We start from the raw sequence: 24,625 nt of genomic DNA, 5'->3' as shown, positions 1-24,625 counted from the left end.
TTAGTGGATAATGATCGGTATCAGATGAAGTTCAGGGCAAGTGGAGAAAAAACTGCATCTTACCCTGGTGTGCATGCTTGTCTGGGGAAGGTTTTCTTTTGAAGGAGAAATCATGTGGAAGGGATGAGAAAGTCTTAAGCTGATGTGGAGATGAGTGCGCAGCCTCCACTGACTGGGCCTCCTCAGACAGAGGCCTTTTCCCCAGTGGGGACATCCTGAAAAACTTCCCTGCAGATGGGGTAGCAGATGGGCCCACAGACCCCACACCCTGCTTATGGAGCCTTGACCCTGACTGCAGCAAGCTGAGAGGAGATTTACGGAATTTGGAGGACTGGTAACCCGAAGCGCCCAAACCCTCGGAGCCGCTGGCGCCCCCTGTGCTCTCCCAGGAGGGACTGTTCGCTCCTTGGCTGGACTCTTTCTTCACTCCTTGGTCTGACTGCGAGGAGCCGCCCACCCCTCTCTTGTGCATAACCTCCCTCAGGGTGTCGATGGGCGAACCATTGACGGACCACTCTGTGATGCCCATCTGTCGCAGGTGGGAGCGGGCGTGGCTAGAAAGGCCTTTGCGATTCTCAAAATATTCCCCGCAGAACTCGCAACGGATATCCCTCGTAGGCTCCACCTCATGGGCCATGGCTAAAGAGATACCAGGTGAAAATGTGCGCTCGATTATCACATACAGTGGATCACACACGACTACCGAATACAGTTATTTTTACCAGGAATACACTACATTTACATGCATTGTTTGTTTAGCATTACATGAGATACACGAGAAGACCTGTCCTACTCTAATCTGTAATACAGACTGTATGTAAAAGGTGGAAGTAACGGCCAGATGTCTTAAACTTGTAATTTTTCTAATGACCAGTAGGGGGACATCAGGTTATATGGAAGCCTATGGGCATGACCCACGGCTCACTTTAACTATGACCTCAGTAAACACTTTCCTGATGCATTTATGGGCAAAAGTGACTAGTAGTGCAGTTTTAGTGACTAAAACATGATGTTAATTTTTTAAACCATCGCCTAAAAGGACAATACAGTGGTCCCTCACTATAACAGCCTCGCTGTTTCGCGGATTTACTTTGTGCAATTTTGCATGCTTTTTCTTTTTTTTTTCTACAGCGCATTTTGTTCTGCGTCCTGATTGGCTGTAGACCACTGTCAGTCAATCTCCTCCATACCGTGTCTCCTGTACAGTACCGAATGCGTTCAGTCAAATTTACATAAATCTTCGATCGCTAGCAGTGTGACTCTGAAGTGCTGTACTGTATGTTTGTAAGTTTTCTCCCCAACAAACACAACAATGTCGACGAAACTTTTTGCACCGTCAAAGGCACCTGCGGTAGCATCCAAAAGGCAGAGGAAGATGCTAACCATCGCACAAAAAGTTGGACTTCTGGACATGCTAAAGGAAGGTAGAAGTTACCGTATTTTTTGGACCATAAGGCACATTGCATTATGAGGCGCATTAAGCGAAACCAAACAGTCAGATAAGTCAAACTTTACTCAACTCATTCTTCTTATTTCCTCTACTTCCGTATCATTGATTCATTAATGTTGAATTCTCTCGCAGCTGCTCTATTCCCATGTTCTGGACCTGAAAGCAGGGTTTGATCTTTGGTTTCATTCTATAATACTGGACATATTTTTTTATGAAGGTTTGAACTTCGAGTGTTTAAACAAGAGAGAAAAGTGTGGAAATGTTCATGCCTGTCTGAGAAAAGTGTCTAAAGTGTGTAGTGAGGGGTTTTACAGCCTTAAAACATCTATAATAATTGTAAAAAATAAAGTTGGCTACTTCGCGGATTTCACTTATCGCGGGTTATTTTTAGAACGTAACTCCAGCGATAAACGAGGGACCACTGCAAATCAAGATTTGCTTATAAAATTTGACTGAAAAGTGGTTAGCCCATGAGCAACCAGTGCCATCACACATATTTGCCATCACACAAAGATGCTGAAGTTGAGGCTTCAAAAAAGGACATTGTCAAATAATGGGTCGTAGCACAGTAGCTAAGACCATCTTTTATATACAGTCTATGCTTTGTAAAACTTACCACAACAGCCTGCATGCCTTAGTCCAAAAGTTAATCATAATTTCCCTACTTTTAAAATGTTTTTTTTTTTAAATAATTTGATCAAAGAACTAAAATCAGAAAAAACAGTTTGTGGTTTTATGCTGTTATTTACAGAGATGTTGCTTGACTTAAAAAATGCTCCTGACTAAACTGAGGTTAATTCAGTCGGTGAAGCAAACAATAATAAATGATTAATGAATACAAACTAGACATGCCAGTACGTTTGAAAGTGATTTCCCTTATCTATAAATGATTCCTTAACAATTGTTAAATAAGCACTGAAGACAAAACAGGATTCAAATACCTAAGTTGAGAGGAAACGCACTGTCAGAGCTCCTCCAGCTAGAGTTGAGAGACTCAGCTGAAAACCCTCCAGATCTCCCCACAGCTCCAGGCGTGGTGACCTCTACCTGCACCGGCTCCGGCTTCAGCTTGAGAATCAGCCCGCTAGAAGGCGTTGGTGGAGCTGAGCTCGACTTGGACACGGCGGGCTGAGGACTGGAGGGGCGGGCGAAGGCGAACGGCAGGCGACTGAGGAGAGTAGCTGAAGGAGAAGAGGACACCGAAAGGGGGGAACGAGGCGGTCCTGGAGAAGATGGCGGTGGGGTTTTGAGAGGTTTTAGCGGGAGGGCGCAAGGCAGGCCCCGTCTCGTGATGATCTCCCTCAGGGTGTCGATCGGAGAGCCGTTGACGGACCACTCGGTAATGCCCATCTGACGCAGGTGAGAGCGAGCGTGGCTAGACAGCCCTTTGCGATTCTCAAAATATTCCCCACAGAATTCACAGCCTATCTCCTTTGGAGGTTCACCTTAGGAACGAGAAGGTTTGACCTTGCGTTAAACAGAGAAAGCATTATGCTTCTATAAATCGTCTAATTTCATGGATACTACAACACTCACTGTGTGGAAGGGCCATGAGTTCCCCACTACTGAGGCGGAAGACCTGCATGGAAGAGGACTTGAGACGCTTGGCAGGTGGGCCAAGTATAGATGAGGCAGAGGAAGAGGTAGCTTTGGATGTTGATCCACTCCCGGTCGTGGTCACCTTGTACAGGAGTGATGAAGAGGAAGAGGAGGAGAGTGTCAGCAAGGATGGCTTTGAGGAGGAGAGCGTAGTGGGGGCGAGGCTCCGTGGCTCTGTGTGGTTGTCGAGCTGCAATGCACTGGCTTTGTGCTTAAAGTCATCCGTGTCGATGAGCCGGTTCAGGAGGCTGATGGGAGACCCCTTGGATTCCGAGTACTCCACCCCAAAGTGCCGCAGGTGAGCTCGAGCATGGCTGGATAAGCCTTTCCGGGTTTCAAACCAGGCGCCGCACAGCTGACAAACAATGTCTTTGTTGGGGTCAACCTCCAGTGCTATGAACAGAAGAAAGAAATGACTAAACATGAAGCAATGAAAAGATAAAACAGTCATCAGCTAGGACAGCGACACTTACTGAGGTTAAGAGGAGCATCATTCTCCTCTGGCGCCCAGAGGGGTTTGGCTGTTGCAATGGTTGTTGAGCCGGAGAGGTTAGAGGTCAAGTTTTTCATGCCCCCTGCCTTGTGCTCAGGAGAGCGCAAGGGGGAAGACACAGGTAGTAGAGAGGAAATGGGGGCTTTCTTCACTACCGAGGAAGGGGAGCCAGAGTGAGCCGGAGCTGGAGAGGCGCCCGGAGAAGGTGTGGAGGAGGACGAGAGCGGCACTGCTTTCGCTGCTTTGGCCAAGAGGGACAGAGGGATGGGTTTCTCGTCTAAGTCCATGTCCTCATCTTTTGGGGCAACGGACGGGGAGGGGCTCTCAGCTACGAGTGGCTCCTGAAGAGATGAGCTTATTTTGCGCTCCTTGGCAATCCGGCGGAGGAGCTCAATGGAGGTCCCGCTGCCGTCTGAAACGGTGATGCCCAGCTGGCGCAAGTGAGAGCGGGCGTGGATGGAGAGGCCGCGCTTGGTCTCAAACTGAGCTTCGCACACCTCACACTTCAAGTTGTTGTCTGCACAAGTGTGAAAGACGGCATAAGACTGGGTAATAAGCTGTGTCTTACAAATGTTATAAATGTTTCAAACCGCTACAGATGACATCTGTTTTTAGGCAGCTTGAGCACTTACATGGTGTTTTTCTACTCTGCATACAAAGCATCTATGCTACGAGCCTTATTCACACACACATTCATCATAATCTAACATTCACACTCTGATGAACCAGGTCCTAGGGTTCAGTATCTTCCCCAAGGATACTTTGGCATGCAGACTGGAGCAGTCAAGGATTGAACCACCAACCTTCAGATTAGCAGACAGCCTGCTCTACTTCCTGAGCGACAGCCACCCCAGTTTTAAAACCAGCAGCAGGTGGCTCGGGTTATTCTAGAGACCACAGATATCCCAGAATACACTTACACAGTACTAGGGGTGCTCTAATTACCCCCTAAAAGATTTGTCTTCCTCTCAGGATTTCCCTTGTGATAACCCCCTCTCTTGTAGCATCTCTGTTACCACTACAGTTTTCCCACTGACAGCTATGATGAGGCTTGGCTGTAGCAAATCCAATCCCCTGTAAACACTCTGAGGTCAGCATTCCCACATTCCTGCCTCACCCGCGGTGTCTGCATCCTCCCCAGGAGAGAGGCTGTCCGTGTTCACGCCGCGCGGACCCGTTTTCCCGGGGCTTGAGCTCAAACCGTCCAGGGCTGAAAGCTGCTGCAGCTCCTCCTCATCTTCTTCCTCTGCTCCCTCCTCGTCATCGCCTAAAAACACAACCGTATCCGTGTTAAGTGCAGAAAATCCACAGTAATTAGGCTAAGTGATGAATGTCATGACAAATCACATTAAATAGCAGTCTGAGGGATGCATCTCAAAGCTAATTATACATTGGGGGAAATAAATAAATAAACTGCATCAAACGCATATGCACGCATTAAATGCATGTATATGTGGATAAAAGAAGAAAAGAATCAGGCTGTGAGCTGAAAAATCAGCTCAGTCCTGTGAGCTCAATGCCCTGTTATTTTCTCCCTCCTTGTTACAGCAGCGCGTTGTAATGCATTCTGTGGGGGAAATATGCATAAAAACAATTCAAGTAATGAATCCCTGTCAAAAAAAAAAAAGCCAAAGAACAAAACAAAAAAAGTAATAACTGCACTACAGTATGAAACAAACGCGGCAGTCTTGGTTCCCCGCAGTCAGACATTCCTGGGACAAAAGTGCCATTTTCTGCGACAAATCGGTAAATCAAAAGAGACGTGGAGACAGACAATGCTTTTTGTCTGGTGGGCGGCTCTGCGCTTGTCAGTTCATCTCTTGACTGTAAAAGAGCAGCGATGTGACACCCCGGAACGCAGCGTTATAACACCGTTTATTATGCTAAAGACAACGCCAAATAATCACAGGGCTAATTTCTAAGATCGGAGGCAAAGTGGCAAACGCTAACTTTGTGCCCGTTCGGGCGGAGAGAGAGTGAGCAACCCGACACTTCCAAGTAAAAGTGATACTTCCATTATACTTGGTTGATCCGGATAAGTTGCAATAAGATTACCAGTTACTAACTGCTGCTACTTTGGGTCAACAAAGTTACCACGTTTCCCGACTATTCTCGCGGTCAGTTTATTGTAGGGGGAGAAAAAAAGAGACATGCACAAAAGCATGCACTTGAAGGCACAGCGTGTCCTCTATCAAAAATCAAAGCAAAGTAAAATGGCGAGGATTGGGCAACTGTAGGTAATTTTAGAGATCCTGCAGCATTGGAAATACTGGACGTCATTCGATACGTGTATAATAGAGGGGGGAAAGCACACAGACATACACACTCACATAAATATGTATTGAAAAGAAAAAACAAACTGCAACAATAGTATCACAACAGCCAAAATGCACACAATCTATCCCCGCGTGCAAAATCAGGAAACCCGAAACAATAACAATGACCCGCTTTATGAGCTTCTGACATGCGTGTCACAGGCTACCTGCACGCGACACTCATTTTTTTACGCGGTCTCCAACGTGATAAAGAGTTTCTCTTTCTTTCTCTCTTTCTTTCTTTTTAATGGCTGTTATCTGGCTACATTGTGACAGAAGATGCGGCGCCAGACGTGCAGTGCGAAGAAGCCGCCGCGCGATCCGAGGGCACGCGGTGCACGGGAATTACGGCGCGCGGTACTCACCGGTCCGCAACCGCAGTGCATCGGACTCCCGGCAGCTGAAGCCAGACAGTTTTTCCGCTATTGTTTGGGTCTGCGGGGAGGTGGAAGCAGCCATTTTGCCCCCATATGCACCGCTAAGCTAAGGCGTGACCAATCGAGTGGAGGCGGAGGTTGGGATAAATGCACCGAGTGCCACATCAACCATGGGCATCAGGGATTCTCTCACTCTTTCCAGCTCTCTCCCTCACACACACACACACACACACACACTCGCGCAAAGACTGATTTTTCTCAGCAGCCACCTGACTCCAGTACTTTCCACCGAGGACAGGCAGTAACTTCAAAACACATTTCTAACTGCTTTATCATTATCTCCTTCTATCTTGGTTTTATGAGGCAACAGAGAGCCAAGCTCAAACTTCAAACGTGGACAAGGTAGTGACCCATCAGAGCCATCAGCAGCCAGCAGATTAATCACACAACCAATAAGTAAGGTCTGTTTATCACATTGCCATTTTTAAAGATGGACCAATAATAGAAACTCACCTTTACACTCTTCTGCTCCGTCCCGCTTCTTCCAGGATTGGGGAGATGCTGAAGGCAGCACATCAGAAACAGCAGCACTCAGGGTCCTTTCGCTTGTCTCCTCCTCCAGCTTTACTTTAACAATTCCCTCCCCTTCATCCTCTAGGTCTCTCTCGTCTTCATCATCGTCCTCGTCTTCCTCCACTGGAGAGCCAGAACTCCGAGGGGGAGCCGTGGGGATTACAAGGTCAGGCCTGCTGGAGAACAGCTCCCTCAAGATGTGGATCGGGGAGATGGTAACATCCCAGTTAGTGATGCCGAAGTCACGGAGGTGGGCCCGAGCGTGGCTCGACAGGCCAGCCCGGGTATCGAAGCCAGCACTACAGAACTCGCAGTGCATCACGCTGAAAGTGTCCGGGTCAAAGTTGGCAACTACAGGGGAAAGAAGCAATGCAAATGATTGAATGTAAAGTAAGGCATGTCATGCCAATGGTTCCCGACCTTTTGTTTGTTTGTTTTATTGTGACCCCCACAAATCGATGGAACAACTTTTCCTTTTAAAAACCCACACACCACAATGCTGGTGTGTGGGTCTGTTGGTCATTTGATGAGTTACCACTTTGGTCAAGCCAACCACAAAAATAACTGCCATGAAACTTTGAATAATCATGGCTCTCAAGAGATGAATTCTATTCATTAGTGTACTGAACTTTCCTTTATCACCCCTATCTGGGTGGTCTCAAGTGAAATCTCTCATGCCTCCACCAACTGTTGGGTTATTGTTGGACTTATCTGTAGGAACAGATATCTGGATATGAATATGCAGATCAAAGATTAAACTTTCTGGCGTCTGCTTTCTGCTTGTTAATAAGCAGAATATGAAGGTAAAGAGTCTCTATAAAAAGTGAAAGTCGGATTGCATTTATTAAAATGTAATTCTGATCTACTAACCTGGTATACACCTGCAAGATCTTTGAAGTCTGCGGACCAAATGTTCCTAGTCGTCCCGAGGTCCAGATTAAAACACAGAGGAGACCAGGCATTTGTGGTGACTGTGCCTAAATTGTGGAACACTTTGCCTCTGCATATCAGGACCTCCACAACACTGGATACTTTTAAAACCCATCTAAAGACTCATTTTTAAATCAGTATGAGCCTGTTACTATTGTTTTTATTTATCATCATTCTATAATTCTATTCCCTTCTACCTTTAGCCTATTTTATGTCTTTTGCCTTGACTATTTTTATTGTACAGTACTTTGGTCAACAGATGTTGTTTTAAAAGTGCTTTATAAATAAACTTGAATTTGAACTTGAACTAATCCAAAAACCGTAAACAAAGAAAACAGGAGGTTTAAGTCATCATTGGTGATGATGACCCTAACACTAGCCAATTATTGAATTGTTCTTCCGAGTCTTGGCAATCCCAGAACAAAGAAAACTAACACACAAAAAATGTTCATACAGGGTTAGAGTTGGGTTAGGGTTATGAAAACTTGGGCCTCTAAGTTTTAACTTCTCTCAGTTTTGAGGTGAACAGTTGAAGCAAGGTTACGAGTGGCTGACATGTAAATTTATCAGATTAGCTACATGAACATCTGCGAACATCAGCTACAAAAATAGCCATAAATATGTGGACATGGTTTAAGCCAGAGAACTAGCCGGTAGGTTATAAACCACTTACCAGTTATATTATAGAAATTCAATATACATCTCTCAAAGTGTTCATCACATCAACAAAAAATTAAACACGGAGAAAAATATGAAAAAAATGTAAAACCTTGTATAATGTAAAAAAAGGGTATTAAAGTGAGATATGATAGCCTACATCAGAGTCTTCATTGTAAAGATGTTTTACTCCAAACACAATAAAAAAGACAGGGTTCCAAATCTGCAAAGACATCTACATAGTCTAAGAAACACATGCGACAGGGTGCTGACCTTTTTTTTTCTTCTTCTGATAAGAAAACTTCTTCTCAATCGCGTTGACTTCCTCCGGGGATATGAAGTGACGCACGTTGTAGCTGACGCCCACACGGTTCAGGTGGCCTCTCACGTGATTGGCAAGCCCAATTCCATTATGAAATCGATCGGGGCAGTAGGGGCATTTCCTCTCCACGCTCTTCAGCGCCTCTGTGTCCTCATCAATCTCGTCTTTGTCTTCATCCAGGACGCCCTCTGACAGGAAACGTCGCACGCGTTCCTCGTCAATGTCTTCGTCGTCGTCGCTGTCAATTTCTACAGGAGCGGCAGCGACCCTGGTGCTCCTCCTCAGAAAGAAAACCTTCCCGTCTTTTTCCGCTTCCTTCTTGTCATCGTCCTTTTCGCTCTTCTTGGTGGGGAGCGGTAATGGAGCACTCTGCAGCAATGAGCCATCATCTATCAAGGAAAGAAAATGAACTTTTGATTAAAATTATCACGAAATCTAACTCAAACAGCAGGCAGTGCATGCGCATCCAGAAATCTGAATAAAAAAATAATAATAATATTAATTAGCTAATTTTTTGTCATTTCTATCAATCAAGGGTAAACTATTACTCTGAAATTAACAATTGAGTTCTTATTTAGTCTCACCCATGATGGATTGTGCTCTAGTCTGAGGCCTGACTGCCACTGATGAGCTTTCCTCTTCCCGACACAGCTCTGTCTTAAACTCTGACTTCTGATCTTGGTCCTGCTCTTCCTCTTCACTCTCAGGCAGCTTTTCACCATCCCCAGTGGTGTCAAGCTTGGCCAGATCAGTCCAAGGTTTGCCTCTTGTGCTGAATCTCCTGTTACAGACCACCTGTCTCACAGGCCGAGCTGTAGTGCCGTCTGGTGTTCTGCTGTCATCAGAAGCAGTAACTGCTCGCTGGCTTTTGCCTTGAGTTGCGTCATGCTGAGATCCGGATTCAGAGACGAACTCAGGGTCTAGGTTGGGTTTAAAAACTCTTGCTCCCATACTAGCCTTTAAACGCTGTCCAGACTCGTCGATCTCTCCTGGATGAACGAGTGCCTGGTGTTCCCTCAGTATGGATTCACTTGAGGTCAGGAAGCCACAGTGACCACAGGTCAGGGAAGTAGATGCCAAACTCAGTGGTGAGCCAGAGGAAGAAGAATCTGACTGGAGAGTGGGCTTTTTCCTGGTGTGGGTCTTGGAGTGATTAGCTAGTGCTTGGGATGTTCTTGTGCTGAAGTTACACTTAGTACAGATAAAGCGGCGACGGTAGGCAGAGAGAGCTCGGGTCTGAGTTGGAGTTCGAACTGAATTTGGCAGGGGTGTATTTAGGTCAAGGACTCCTGGGTCTATATCCAGTGTTGACACTGGCGATAGAGGTGGAGATTTGACCGTGTCTGGGTCTACCACCTTGCTTAGTATTGAGCCTGGGCCAGTATTTTCTATAACTGTCGGGTCTATGCTTCTATTTTTCAACACCTTGCTGTCCAGTGTCTGAAACTCTTTTGCTTTCCCATTTTCATTCAGTTTCTCAATTTCTTCCAGGATCTTCAGTCGTGACTCTTCGTGCCTTCTATGGTGGTCAGCAAGTGCAAGTCGATTTGGCAGGTTCCATCCACACTCAGTGCACCGAAAGCGGCTGCCCTTTCCTAACCGCCTGACACCCCCTGCGCCACTCTGATTGTGCTCAATCATGTGTTCTTGCAGGTGGACCTGCTTTTTAAAATAAATGCTACACTCGACACACGTGAAAATCTCTTTATCTGTCTCCGCTCCACTTTCTTCTCCTTCTTTGTCTCTTCTCCCACCTCTGTCTCTGAACTTTATGGGTTCCACCCCTCCCTCTCCAAAGCTGACCTCCTCAAAGTCATAAACCCCTCCACCTCGATTTAGCTGTACTGTTTCAGATTTTTGAGGACTAGGTCTTGCCAATTTGGCAGTCTCAGGCAACGTACGCTTTAAGGTGCCAAGTCCTGAGAAGGGCCTGAGCAAGACCCTCTTTTTTCTGCACCGCTGAATGAATGTGCAATGAGCCCAGGGGGCAGGAGGGGGACTCTCTTGGTCTGAGTCTCCGGGGAAGGTGTACACATCTCTCTCAGGCTCCTTGGTTTCCTTTCCCTTGGGCTTTTTTTCTCCCTCCCCGTTGTCCAGCACCACCTCCTCCTCCTCCATTTGGCAACCTTCCTTTGGTTTTACTTTAGACAGGAATGGCTCAGCTCCCTCAGATACATTCCAGAATTTGCTGTCTGCTACTGCAAAGAAAGCAGGAGAATTCTCAGTGAAAGAAAAGATTTTAAAAACAAAGCTATCGAGTGTGCAGGCAGACTAAGTTTATTCAGTATGGTACTTACATTCTGTTTGGCCAGGCTGGGATGTATTTGGCTCCTCTGTCTTTGTGCTCTCATTGTTATCACTGTGCCCCTCAGCGGGTGTAGACATGCCAGTCTTACTATGGAAGTGCTGCATTTTATCAGGTACTTGGTCATCTTCTCTATCAAGTCTGGATGCCATCAGAAAAAGAATTTATTACATTATATTCGTAATAAATTTTAAAAATCTGCCTGTATTCAGGAAAAAATCAGAAATCATGTATGGCCTCATATTTCTTATTCTCAGGCCCATTGCCACCACTGAGGTCGAGTCCCCCATCTTTTCAGGGAATTTCGTGGGTTTTAGCTAACTAAGGCATGTGTAATTATAAACATGGAAATGCTGGGAATGTTTTAAACTACAGTTAGGCCCATAAAAATTTGGTAAGAGACAAGTTTTTTCTAATTTTGGTTCTGCACATTACCACAATGATTTTAAATGAAATAACTCAGATGCAGCTGAAGTACAGACTTTCAGCTTTAATTTAGTGGGTTAAAAGAAAAGACTGCATAAAAATGTGAGGAACTACAAGCATTTTTAACACAACCCCTTCATTTCAGGGGATCGACAGTAATTGGACAAAAATAAATAATAATAATAATGGATTGGATTTATATAGCGCTTTTCAAGGCACCCAAAGCGCTTTACAATGCCATTATTCATTCACTCTCACATTCACACACTGGTGGAGGCAAGCTACAGTTGTAGCCACAGCTGCCCTGGGGCAGGTTGACAGAAGCTAGGCTGCCATATTGTGCCATTGGCCCCTCTGGCCAACACCAGTAGGCGATAGGGTAAAGTGTCTTGCCCAAGGACACAACGACCAGGACAGAGAGCCCGGGGATCAAACCGGCGACCTTCCGGTTACAGATACGCTTCCCAACCCCCCTGAGCCACGGTCGCCCCGCCCCCAAACATTATTATTATTATCATAGTTATTTCATTATAATTAAATAACTGAAAATAAAATGTTCATTTCTAATACCTGGTTGAAAACCCTTTGCTGGCAATAACAGTCTGAAGTCTTAAACTCTTGGACATCACCAGATGCTGGGTTTCTTCCTTTTAATGAGGGAACCCTTTTTTTTGCCAGGCCTTTACTTTCAGTTGCTGTTTGTTTGTTTGTTTGTTTGTTTGTTTGTTTGTTTGTTTGTTTGTTTGTTTGTTTGTTTGTTTGTTTGTTTGTTTGAGGGCCTTTCTCTGCAAAGTCTTCAACAAGTGAAATGCATGCTCAATTGGGTTAAGATCAGGTGACTTGCTTGGCCATTCAAGAATAATCCACTTCTTTGGTTTAGTAAACTCCTGGGGTGCTTTGGCTGTATGTTTTGGGTCATTGTCCGTCTCTATTACGAAAGCCAGCGCAACTGTATTTAGCTAGATTTGAGCAGACCGTACGTCTCTGAACACTTCAGAGTTCATTCAGCTGCTTCTGCCCTGTGTCACATTATCGATAAACACTAGTGTCTCAGTGCCACTGGCAGCCATGCACGCCCAAACCATCACACTGCCTCCCCCGTGCTTTACAGATGATGCGTTGTCCTTTGGTTCATGAGCTGTTCCACGCCTTTTCTTGACATCATTCTTGTAGAGGTTGGTCTTGGTTTCATCTGCCAAAGAATGTTTTTCCAGAACTGTGCTGGCTTTTTTTTTTTAGATGTTTTTTTTTTGTTTTTTTTTTAGCAAAGTCCAATCTAGCCTTTCTGTTCTTGAGGTCTTGCACCTTGCAGTAAACCCTCTGTATTTACTTTCATGCAGTCTTATCTTTAGACTTGGATATCGATACGCCTAACTCCTGGAGAGTGTTGTTCACTCGGTTGGCTGTTGTGAAGGGGTTTCTCATCACCATGGAAATGCTTCTGCGATCATCCACCACTGTTATCGTCCATGGATGTCCAGGTCGTTTTGCATTGCTGAGTTCACCAGTGCTTTCTTTCTTTCTCAGGATGTACCAAACTGTAGATTTTGCCACTCCTAATGTTATAGCAATTTCTTGGATGGGTTTTTTTCTGTTTTCCCAGCTTAACGATGGCGTGTTTCACCTACATGGGCAACTCCTTTGACCAAATGTTGTCTGTTCATGGAAATATCTTCCAAAATGCAACCAACACACCTCAAATGAACTCCAGGCCTTTTATCGGCTTAATTTATAATGACATAAAGAAAGAATTGCCCACATCTGTCCGTGAAATAACCTTTGAGTCAATCGTCCCATTACTTTTGGTCCCCTTTAAAAAGAGGGTGACCTGCATTAAGGAGCTGAAACTCTTCATTGAATTTGACACACAAATGAAAGCTGAGAGTCAACACATTATGTCCATTATATAACTATAACTGGAATACGTTTTAGTAAAGACAGTAGTGTGTTCAGCACTTTAGGAAATATACTAATATGCTATCTTTCAAAGAATCAGGTAAGATGATTCTTTGATAGATTCCTGTGAGCTAAATGTAAAAGTTGAACATGCAAGTTCATAACATACAGTTAGGTCTAATTAGGTTTAATTTTGCCTCTTTACATCACCACAGTAGATTTTAAATCAAACAATCAAAAAGTTACTAAAGTGCAAACTTCCAACTTTAACTTGAGAGGTTTAAAAAAATTGCATTGACTGTTTAGGATTTACAGTCAGGTGCAAAAGTAATTGGACCATACATGGCCAGGTGAGGCCTGTTCCTTTGTTATTCCTTGACAAAATAAGTAGATCTATCTAGAGCCAATTCCAAGTATTCAACTTGCATTTAGTATCCGTTCACTAGAACTCTGAAAATGAAGCCCAAAGAGATGTTGCAAGTGAGGCGGGCCATCGTTTGGCTGAAAGATCAAAATAAACATATTAGAAAGTTAGAAGAAAGGAGTGGGCAAGTAAACAGTTTGCTTAAAATGAATGATTGCACTGGCCAACTTCACATCTCCAAAAGGCTTGAAAGGCCACAGAAGAAAGCTAAATTGGATGATTGCAGAATTCCTTTCCAAGTTAAGAACACTCAAAGAGATAGACGTATCATTGTCAAAGTCTACAATCAAGAGACGCCTTCATGAACGGAAACACAGAGGGTTTACAACAAGGTTAAAATGAAAAATAAAAAAGATTAGAAATATAGATTAGAAAAAATAAATATGTTTAGTGTACAGGCCTATACTCAGATTCAAATAAATCCTGCAAAACTAATGGAACTGCACTTTACTGTGTTAATGGATAATTACTCAGAGTAATTGAAACTCAGAGTTTCTCAAGACAAAGGAATAAGGATATTCTTAAATGTCCAGTTACCTAATCTCAATGCAGGAGAACAGTTTTCAGTTATTTAATACAAAGCTGAATGCAGACACCCACAAACAAGTATTACCTAAAGGAGCCTGCAGTAAAGGCCTAGCAAGCATTTCAAGGAAACACATGTTGATATGTCTATGTGGTCCAGTCACCTACTGCAAAGGATCTCATCTAGTATTCGTTGAGAATCTAGAGAATCTGCAAATATAAAGACTCTTAAGCTTTTATATTTGCAGCGAGTAAAATAAGTATTGAACACGTCACCAATTTTTTAAGTAAATATATTTCTAAAGGTGCTATTGACATGAAATTTTCCACACATGCAAAGAAATCAGACTATAGATGTCTAGAAACGATGTGATACAAAAGCCTTTGTTGGTGATGACAGCGTGAAAACTCCTCCTGTGTGGAGAAACTATGCTCAGGTGTGATTTTGGCCCATTCTTCCACACAGTGTTCACATCCTGAAACTTCTGTAGGTCCATTCTTTGAACCCTGAGCTTTAGTTCTTTCCACACATCTTTAATTGGATTCAGGTCATACGATTGGCTGGGTGATTCTAGCAGCTTTATTTTCTTTCTCTGAAAGCAACTCGGAGTATCCTATGCTGTGTGTTTTGCATCATTGCCCTGTTGAAACATCCACCCTCATTTCATCATCATCATCATCCTGGTAGGTGGCAGCAGATTTTTTTTTATCAAGAATGTCCCTGGACATGTTTCCATTCATCTTTCCTTCAATTATATGAAGCATGCCAGTGCTGTATGCTAAAAAACAGCCCCACACTGATGTTCCCACCTCCAAGCTTTACTCTTGGTATGCAGTGCCTTTTGGCCTCCAAACAGCTCAACTTTGAGCTCATCTAACCAGTCTACATTCTCCCAGTTTTTCACAGGCTTGTCTAAAGCGGGTCTAAAGTTCAGCAAACTTTAGACCCGCTTCATTATGAGTTTTCTTCAGCAATGGAGTCTTGCATATGGCGTGCATGACTTTTCATTTTCACTGGAACCTTCACTAGTTTAGAAATTCTTCTGTAACCAATGCCATCAATATGTTTTGCAACAATAAGGTTGCAAAGGTCTTGAGAGAGCTCAGTGGTTTTACTCATCATAATATGTTTCTAATGTGACACCTTGATAATGAGACATCTTTTATAGGCCATCATTTGAGTCTGAACCAGCTGATATTCATTTGCACTAAGGGGCAGGATTGCTTTCTGATTACTGATAGATTTCAGCTGCTATGACTTCCCATGCCCTTTTGAACCTCCCTCTCTTCAATATTTTTCCCTATGTCATTTCTCATTATTAAACATCACTTAATTTATGGACATCTATGGTTTGATTTCTTTGCATGTGTGGACTGAATGAGTTGTTACTGACATCTGATGAGAAATTCATGTCAACAGCACATTTAGAAATATCTTTACTTAGAAAATTGGTAACGTGTCTAATATTTATTTAAGTGTAAGTATGTCCAACTGCTTCTGTGGCTCTGAAAATGGGGAAAAACATGTTTAAAAAATAACAGTAATTCCTAGAAAGTCCATTCAAAATGTTTGTTAAACAACTTGAATTAAAGCTCTGCACTTAAAGATTATGGACCCAACTATATATAAGTAACTAACTTGTCTTATAAGGGGTACATAGAAGGAAAGGCCCATTTTAACATAAGACTGTTGTAGGCCTTCAGTTTCCATCATTGTTTCTTTTTTTCTCAAAGGTGGAAACCGAGACCTATGTTTTTCAAATGCTTTATGGTGCCTGTTTGAGAAGGTATACTAACTTTTACAGTATATATTTTCTTGCTACGTCAAGTACCGGTACTAAACTCTAAACTATATTGCTGTAATTTAAGAATGTTGACAAGTTTGAGCACTTGTCTTATTAGGAAATGTTGATTGTTAGGAAAGCTGTAAGTGCTTTACCCAGCAATAATAACTCACTTAGGTAATAGGTAACAGAAGCCTTTTGACAGCTAACTAGATACAGGGAGCTAAAATTTATTATTTTTAGCTAGCTAAAGGCATTTGTTGACAATTCAGGGATGAGCTGGGTTTTCAAAATATGAACACTGCTCTATGTAAAAGCTGCAAACTAGCATGCAAATAAATCTTCCAGTGAAATTAAAAGCAGACCATCGTCTTGTTTATTATCCGAGCTGACTCTCAGGGCTGTAGTTAGCAGTGTTGTCAACTCCTCAGTAAGGAAAATCGCCACTGGCTGTCCTAGAAGTCGCTAGAAGTCGCTAAATGACTTCATCGCCTAATTTGCACAATTGGTCATGCTTATGTCATTGTAACCTATGTTGTTGGAGAGAGAAATAACATCGTGGAAGAGACATAAAGTGAGTAAAAAACGCCCTAAATGCATTTAGAATTTATTTGGAATTACAAATTAAATTTCTTTTAGCAATTATTGTTTTTTTAATGTCACAATTCCAATCCTGATCCTTTATCCGGGCTTGGACTGGCAAAAGTGACCCGAAATTGGCACTCTGGTGGAGTTACTTTCTGTGTGTGTGTGTGTGTGTGTTTATAAGTAGTTTTAAAGTTTATGATCCACAAAACAGCATAACAGTAAAATAAGAACCGACTGCGTTACAGTCAGTGTGGGAGCAGCGGCTTCGCTCATGCGCGATTCATTTGCAGTTTGGACGCATAGGTGTGAACATCTTCTGCCCTGATAGCAGCTCGGGGAGGACTATCCTCCGCCTGTGAGCGCTTTGGCACGGGCAAGGTGGCCACGGCAGCACCTGCTGCTTGTTGAGAGTAAGAGCGATACGCGTTTTCACGTCAAAAAGTCGTCATAAATAAGACTCCAGAAAGAGTTGCCAGATTTGTCGCTAGTCACTTTTTAGAAAAAAAGTCGCTAAGTGGGTCTGAAAACTCGCTAAATATAGCGACAAAGTTGCTAAGTTGGCAACACTGGTAGTTAGCTTATAGCATCTGTTCAAATTCAAATAAATTCAGTTCAGTTTTATTTATATAGCTCCAAATCGCAACAACAGTTACTTCAAGGCACTTATTATTGTAAAGTTAAAACCCTATAATAATAAAGAAAACACCGACAAACAGATAACCGCCATTGAGCAAACACTTGTGAAGCACAAACTTTGGAAGGAAAAACTCCCTTTTAACCGGAAGAAATGTCCTGCAGAGGCTCAGGGAGGTGCAGCCATCTGAATAACTCATATTGCACTCAGTACGTTCCCACAAATAATGCAATAAAACACAAAAGCACCTTTATCTTTATACAGACTAAAGTTAGCCATAAACTGAGCTTGGCTTTTAAACGTTTGTGCTTTTATGCTAAGCTAACAGCTGCTCTTGATAACTTTGAGCCACCTCTCAGCTAAAGAGTGTTGCTAATGTTGAACCAGTGTTTCTTTCAAATGTTCCTACTCAGTAAGCAATGAGTTAATGTAAGTAACTGGTATCCAGGCCCACTTTGCCTTATGACCTCAGTATTGCTAAAGTCTTTGCTGCATACCCTTATAGAAAAGAAAAAATCATGAGTGATATATTATAGTTCTTTAAAGGATAACTACTTATTCATGAAAGTTGCCCCTTTTCTCTGTAAATTCTTAAGATATTTATTAAAAGCTAAATATGACTCATGTAAACATTGTGCTGTAAATAAAAAATGTTAAAGGAGCACCTTTCATGACTAAATATATATCTCTTGAAATTAATGGGACTTTTTAGAATATTATATTTCTTTTCTACGTGGGTATTCATTAAAGTCAAATTTCATCACCCTTCGTCCTACACCACCTCCTCCTCACCTTAGTCCAGAAGAAGGAGATCCTGGACTGTGAGCAGCCAGACCGTGAGGGTTAGAAAAGTTCTGTAGCTCCTCCTCTGACGCACGACAGCGCACAAAACAAACAACCACAGAAACATCACTTCACAGCTTCACAGGTAAAATCCACAGTTGCTGGGCAGATTACAGAGAGAGCAAACTGAAAGACTTCTGACTACAGCACACTGGAAAAACATTTAAAACAATAAGGGGACAACAATGATAGGCACATAGGCTCAGTACTAGTTTAGCTTTCCAGCAGAATGCATTGCTACCGTTGTCTTTACATGCGTGCAACAGGTGTGTTACCATCTAGTGTTTCCTTCTCAGAGTCAGAGTCCCAGCTTAAGGAGGAAGGAAAGGCTGAGGATTTGAATCTCCTCTGTGCGCTCCTCCCTTGGTTTGCACTGGACTGGGGGCCCTCACTCTGCTTGGAGCGCTCCTCCCCAGTGAGGCCCCACAAGCATTTGGCAGATATCAGGCCATCTCTCAGATTTGGAGAACATGAAGACTAGAAAGTAGTAACAATAAACAAAGAATTTATTGTTGATGGGGGTGAAAATGGCAGCACTTATGACCACATAAATATATAAATTTTTATATATATATAAAAATATATATTTTTCAATATATATATATATATATATATATATTGATGCCTTACCTCTAAGGTGCTGTTGAGGAAAGTTGGGGTGACCGGGTTTTGTGCTGAGTCGATGGGTGCGGGCCCATAGCTGGTCCCTGGGGTTAGGGGTTCCCCTTCTGGCTCCATGGTCCCCCCCACCCCCCAGAGAACAGTATGGAGTCCCACTAGTAAACAGCCTGCCTACATCGTGCAGCCTCCTCTCCTTCTGGAAAACATTCACACATGAACTCGCACTGAAGTTTTTCCGTGATGGAAAACTTTCCTGGAGCTAATTGCACGGAGAATGATTTTTAAACCAGCATAAAACACACCATGTATCAGCCTCATTTAATGGCTTAATCTGGAGAATCTGTCGTGGTTTAGCTGTCTTGTGTATTTTCTCTTTAAAAAAAATTTGGCAGCTGCAGCTTTCGGACTGTCTGACCTATTTTCACAATATGTCTGGTTTTAAAGAATGAAACGGAGCGCTCGAATGGTTACATAAATAAGTGGCCTTTATATTCAGGCCCTTGTCCTCACTGCTGCCCCTCTAGAAAAAAAAAGACAGGAAAATGCCCGGGCACATCAAGGTGTCCCACGGGTTGGCCTCTGTCGCTTCAGAGGACGTGGCTCTTATCGATCCGGTCGCTGTCAGGTGATTTGGAACAGCAACGCATCCGTGCACGTTGCCTTTGAAACCCAGACGCCCATAAACTGCAGGGGTTTTTTTAGGTTTTTTTTAGTGCAAATACTCACTGAAATCGGCCTGGTTTGCGGATCGCAGGGAAAGGCTGCCTCTTTAAGCACCGTTCGTCATACTTTGAGGACGGAGCTGAAGCTTTACGCACCGCGACGATGCTGGCAAGAAGCTTTGACTGCTCCCATGGAGGAACTTGCTCTTTTTAATCGGCGCTCGGGTGTTTTGCAGGGATCCCTTGGAGATGCCAGGCAGAGGACTCCATGTTATTTGGCTTGCAGGCACGCCACGGCTGCGTACGTAAACGTCAGCGGGGAGGGTGACGAGAAGAGTTTCGAGTAACCCACCGGAGGCAAGTTTACTATGTCAAACTTTTACGAGTGCTTCGATCGCAGGCTCATTTCTCTAATTCTGTGCGTATTTATGTGGCGGACACTTTATTCACAGCGATCAAATCACGGTGACTCTGTTTTTTTCTCGGAGGGAAATGCACGCGTGAGCAGCGTAAGCACGCCACAGTAATATTTCTTTAAATGCGTTTTATTTTGTGTAAATAGGTATACTATAAATAAAGGTTATGCGGTATCTGCGTACATTTGTCAACACCTATGTGGCTCGCCATAGTAACGCTGTTGTGAATGACATATTTGCGTATCATAATATGTAATAACACTGTAATAGTAACACCTGAACAATGTTTGTCGGTTACTTTGTGTATCAAAATCCCCCAAATGCTAAACAAAATCAATATACGCCTTTCCGATTGTTATATGTCGTCAACCTGCGCCCCCTGTTGGTCACACCTATCTGTAAATATCCATATCTCGTTGCATATACATGTAAAAAATTGTAAGGCAGGATTTATGTCAGGATAGGGGGCAAACAGAAGGGGGAAAGTGATGATTATGAGTTACTAAATAGTGGAAAAGGGGCATTAAATAAGCTAATGCTTCTTCCTGCTCCTTTTTGAACATGTTATTTATTATGATTATGATCATTATGTTTTTTTTTTGTTTCTCTTTGTTCTTGTATTGTTTGAACATTTTCAAAATAAGGCTACAATATGTAACTTTTCAGAAACTGTGGGTCAGTTTCTCCAAATTCTCTGCACGAAATGAACGAAGGTCACTGCTTTGATAAGTTACTTTGCATCTCTTGCAAAAACACGTTCCATCAAATTGTTTCCTTCCACAAAAACAATACACACAGCTATGAAAAACTGACATCTTGCTGATGGATTTAAAACACTACCGTCAGAAGTGGTCAGTAAAGGCTTCTTGAGGCCATGTTACACACACACACACACACACACACACACACACACACACACACAGCTGAACGACAAAAAAATAAAAAAGCAAATTGCCTGCCACTGTCTGTGTTCCTGCTGCTCCATCTTCTTGCCTAACACCTGGATGAGTCACTTAAGATCCCTTTTGTATTCTGACACATACTGAAATGTTCTTCCGATTGACTTTGCATAAATGCAGAATGAGTAATTGGAAATCTGCATTTTGAAGCCCAGTGTTCCTAGGTGAACAGAGCGTGCTAAATGATGCAATTTGAGTTTGCAAAACTGTGATTTAGAAAGATATTTGAGTAAGACCAACAGAAAAGGGCAATTTGGAATCGTCGATACGTGAGCTCAGTGTTTTCAGCACTGTGTGCATGATTTCATTTGTTAAAATAAGCAAAACTGCTGTAGTTAAACATCAAACCAAAGGCATACTTTCAAAAAATACATTTTTCTGATTAATTAATATGTACATCACTTAAATGATGCAGCTGGTGAAGGTGTTTTTTAAGTACCTTGTACACTTATAAGCAGTTTGGGAATTTCCTCAGTGATATATAACACTGTAATAACCACTGCTAATACATTTTTAGTTAATTACACTTTACTGTACAGAACGGTGTCACTGCTTATTTTGTCATTTTGTAATGAATAATTATATTCTGGTCTGCCAGTCGTTAGTTATGCTATTATTAGTAGTATCTTTGTTACAGGTTTATATATGAGTTATAAACTGTGTTGCATCATAGATGATATGAGACAATGACATCTGTACACATAACACTTTATACACTGTGTTCTGTGTTTGGTTAATGATTACAAATGTTATTATCTGTTTTGTATATTACTGATCAGTGAGACTGACCTTACTGTAAATTCATTGTGTTTTGATTCAGTGGACAAATTCCAATCTGAACACAACTGCTTTTGTGACTAAACAGGACACAAACTGCAGTCCCCAGTGTTGTAATGTATGGCGGTCCCAGTACCCCTGCCTACTTATACATAGCATATGACAATAATTTCCTACAAGACAACTGTTACCAGTAAGTAAGCCCTAATATTTATGTTGTTGTTAATGTCAGTTTACCCTTTAGTAATAACGGTTATTATAATGTATTGCCAAAGAAATGATGTAAGTAGTACCTTAAAGTTTCAAATAATTGAAATTTAGTATACCGTAGTCAGTGTATCATCTGAAAATGTATAATGAAACAACTGAAAAGTGAAGTACTAAGGTAAAGTACTGTGAAAGTATATAAGCTGAGTAAAGTATTCAGATATTTTTTTTATGAAAGTAAAGTTTTGTTTCTTTAATTCAGTTTCTATAACACATAGTATATCATTATTGCCAAAATAAAACCCACAAGTATACAGTCATGTGACGCACTCCATCTCATGGAAATCAATGCTTCGCTGTATAGTTGAAAAAGCAAAGTCTTGATCGTTTTAGAAACAGAAACAGGATAGATAAAAGTGACAGTCAAAAGAAAGAAACATCAGACAACCTGAAGTATTTCCATGATTCCAGTAAGTATTGTATTTTTTAAAATACCATCATTAGTCAGATCCACATTCAGGTATTCCAGCCCAGGGTCCTGTTATTGCAAACTTCTTATATAAACTGTTGACATCGCCGGTCTGCCGTCCTTTTTGCTGTTGAAGTGTTTGCTGTTGCCACATCAAGCTCTGAAGAGACCTTCAGCAAATCATTTGACTTTAATGTGAGTTTAATGAGGCATTTTATTCAGATATCACCACATTATTTCAAATGACTAATTTCACTGTTAAAAAAGAAAAAAAATGGCTTGCCTGGGAAAAAAGAAACAAAAAGGAGTCTTCACAACAACCCCAAAATGTCATCAGAGGACTTCCTCTTGTAAGTGTTGATGTCAAAGTCCATGTTTCTAAAATTCTGCCTGCATGGAAAGCATGCAAAGACGGAGAGAATGGCTTTGTATGCCAAAACTAGCCTGAGGGAAAGGCTCAGATTTCTGGCCAGAGCAAGTTGGTAGAGGCTTTGCATGCTCTCATGTAACATACAGGCAAAGAGGAGAGCAGCTTCTGGTCATTGATTCAATTATGTGAAAAGTCTGAAAGTTAAACCAGAAATGGAAGTTTAAGCAGAAGAGGGATCTTTAGGACACTGGTGAATCCACCGTGGAATGGCTCAAAAAGAAGAAATGGAGGGTTGTGAAATAGCCAAGATCTGAATCCCACTGAAATCTTGTGGGGGATTCGGAATGGGCAGCACATGCAAGAAAAGCCGCAAACATGTTGCAACAGAAGGAATTTCACATGGAGAAGCGGTCAGAAATTTCAAGCAATGTCAGCAGCCAGAGAACACTTATGCAAATCAGCTGTAATACATGACTTCTGCTGAAGTCGCGTAGAAGAATATCAAAAACTAACTGAAGAAAAATAACAGTCTCTGTTTCAGGAAAAAAAAATTTTAAAAGCCAGCAGTTTGCATTGGATGTACTTCATCATCATATTAATCGCTCTTCTGATGGAATCCCAAAAAAAGGTACTTACTTAATGCAACGCATGCCACAGAGTGAAAAAGAAATGACAACAAAGCAGCCCATAAAAATAAGTCTAATATTTGTTGTGTGATGTTCTGGTCTATCCCAGCCTCTTTATTTCTGGACATCCTAAGAAAAAGAACAAAAGAAAAGAAAGTAAGTCATATAAGAAGGCCAAAAAGAGTGGAGCATTTGCAGAAATAAAAGTAGGGCTGCAACAGGTCTTTAAAGACTCTGTATTTCACCACATTCATGCTTTCATCAATTCTGACCTGTTCCTACAGCCTCGAATCACCCACATAGCGTGATGCTGCCACCCTATGCTCTGCCATAAAGGCTCGATGAATAAAATGAAACAGTCAACCTTCACTCAGGTTGCACCGTCTTCACAAAGAACTTCTGAAGGTTCCTTCTCTTTGAGTAACCAGGTGGGAGGGGGTTTCTCACCTCCCTGACTAGGAGCTACATCAGGAAAAGTTGTGGATCCAAAAACCTGCGCAATTATTTTAATGCTGCTATTTAAAATCCTTAACTTGAGCTTCACAGCATCACAGTTTTATTACCTACATGCTGCAGAGAGTGTCCTCCCATCTAGACAGAAATTGCATGGTGAGGGTCACCTTCTTTGATTTCTCAAGTGCATTTAACATGATTCAGCCACTGCTACTGACTGCAGTTTGTGAGATTAGATACGGCTCTGCCTGATTTGGCGATGTGCAGTGCGGGAGCTCCTCTGGGGACTACACTTTCTCCGTTCCTGTTCACCTTGTACACCTCAGACGCTTTCCATAACTCTGGGTCATGCCACCTACAGAAAGACTCTGACAGTTCTGCAGTGGTTGGATGTGTCAGTGATGGGAAGGCGGAGGAGTAGGAAGCACTAGTGGATTATTTTTGTGGAAGGTTCTGGGAGAACTCGTCTACTTCTGAAGGTGAATAAGGCCAGAGAGATTTGATCGACTTCAGATTAAAGAAAAAGTGCTGCGCAGTGATGAGTCACGTTAATGACCCACAATGGCAACAATTTGGAGTATCACATCAGGAATAGTTTTAATATACATGTGGGGAAATAGGCATTTTAACTTATAATGCTCTAAATGCTTACTAAGGCATTATCAGAGGACAATCACTGAGTTAAACAAGCTGCATAGCAACCCATCTAATGTCTGATAACACATTTCATTAGCTGATATATATACACAACAACCCCTTAGTAACCCTAGAAAAAAGACTAGATTACCATCAAAGTTTTTTTAGTAGTGATGTAAGGATCTGTCTAAACATTTTCAATTAGTTGGCACATTGTGGTGAAAAACGCCACACACACACACACACACACACACACACACACACACACACACACACACACACACACAC

At 42.3% G+C, this 24,625-nt stretch overlaps 2 protein-coding genes across 5 annotated transcripts in view; both read right to left on the bottom strand.

The window, feature by feature from the left end:
- si:ch211-194b1.1 (protein Wiz) overlaps positions 1–20,177 on the bottom strand; it is a 33,492-nt gene extending 13,315 nt beyond the window's left edge. For 2 of the 4 annotated variants that reach the window (XM_042220270.1, XM_042220272.1), the window contains exons 1-13: positions 19,489–20,177; positions 18,772–18,958; positions 18,417–18,618; positions 18,091–18,166; positions 11,014–11,162; positions 9,301–10,914; positions 8,668–9,105; positions 6,748–7,158; positions 4,660–4,809; positions 3,523–4,059; positions 2,987–3,442; positions 2,392–2,895; positions 64–639 (exon numbers count right to left, since the gene is read on the bottom strand). In XM_042220270.1, coding sequence (XP_042076204.1) covers positions 64–639; positions 2,392–2,895; positions 2,987–3,442; positions 3,523–4,059; positions 4,660–4,809; positions 6,748–7,158; positions 8,668–9,105; positions 9,301–10,914; positions 11,014–11,162; positions 18,091–18,166; positions 18,417–18,618; positions 18,772–18,879 — 5,221 coding nt within the window. In that variant the 5' untranslated portion in view covers positions 18,880–18,958; positions 19,489–20,177. Of the gene's footprint in view, positions 1–63; positions 640–2,391; positions 2,896–2,986; positions 3,443–3,522; positions 4,060–4,659; positions 4,810–6,747; positions 7,159–8,667; positions 9,106–9,300; positions 10,915–11,013; positions 11,163–18,090; positions 18,167–18,416; positions 18,619–18,771; positions 18,959–19,488 lie in introns of those variants that run through there. The other 2 variants (XM_042220271.1, XM_042220273.1) reach the window with 2 other exon arrangements.
- Positions 20,178–21,992: 1,815 nt separating this feature from the next.
- The window catches only part of LOC102296483 (N-acetylmuramoyl-L-alanine amidase), a 5,513-nt gene continuing 2,880 nt past the window's right edge, over positions 21,993–24,625 (bottom strand). Inside the window, exon 5 of the mRNA XM_005926719.3 lies at positions 21,993–23,377. Within this exon, the coding sequence (XP_005926781.1) occupies positions 23,363–23,377 (15 nt within the window). The 3' untranslated portion in view covers positions 21,993–23,362. The remainder of the gene's footprint in view (positions 23,378–24,625) is intronic.

Source organism: Haplochromis burtoni, unplaced genomic scaffold, assembly GCF_018398535.1.
Source record: "Haplochromis burtoni strain Fernald_Lab_line unplaced genomic scaffold, NCSU_Asbu1 Contig_45, whole genome shotgun sequence".
NCBI lineage: Eukaryota > Metazoa > Chordata > Actinopteri > Cichliformes > Cichlidae > Haplochromis > Haplochromis burtoni.
This window is presented reverse-complemented; position numbering and strand designations above follow the sequence as displayed.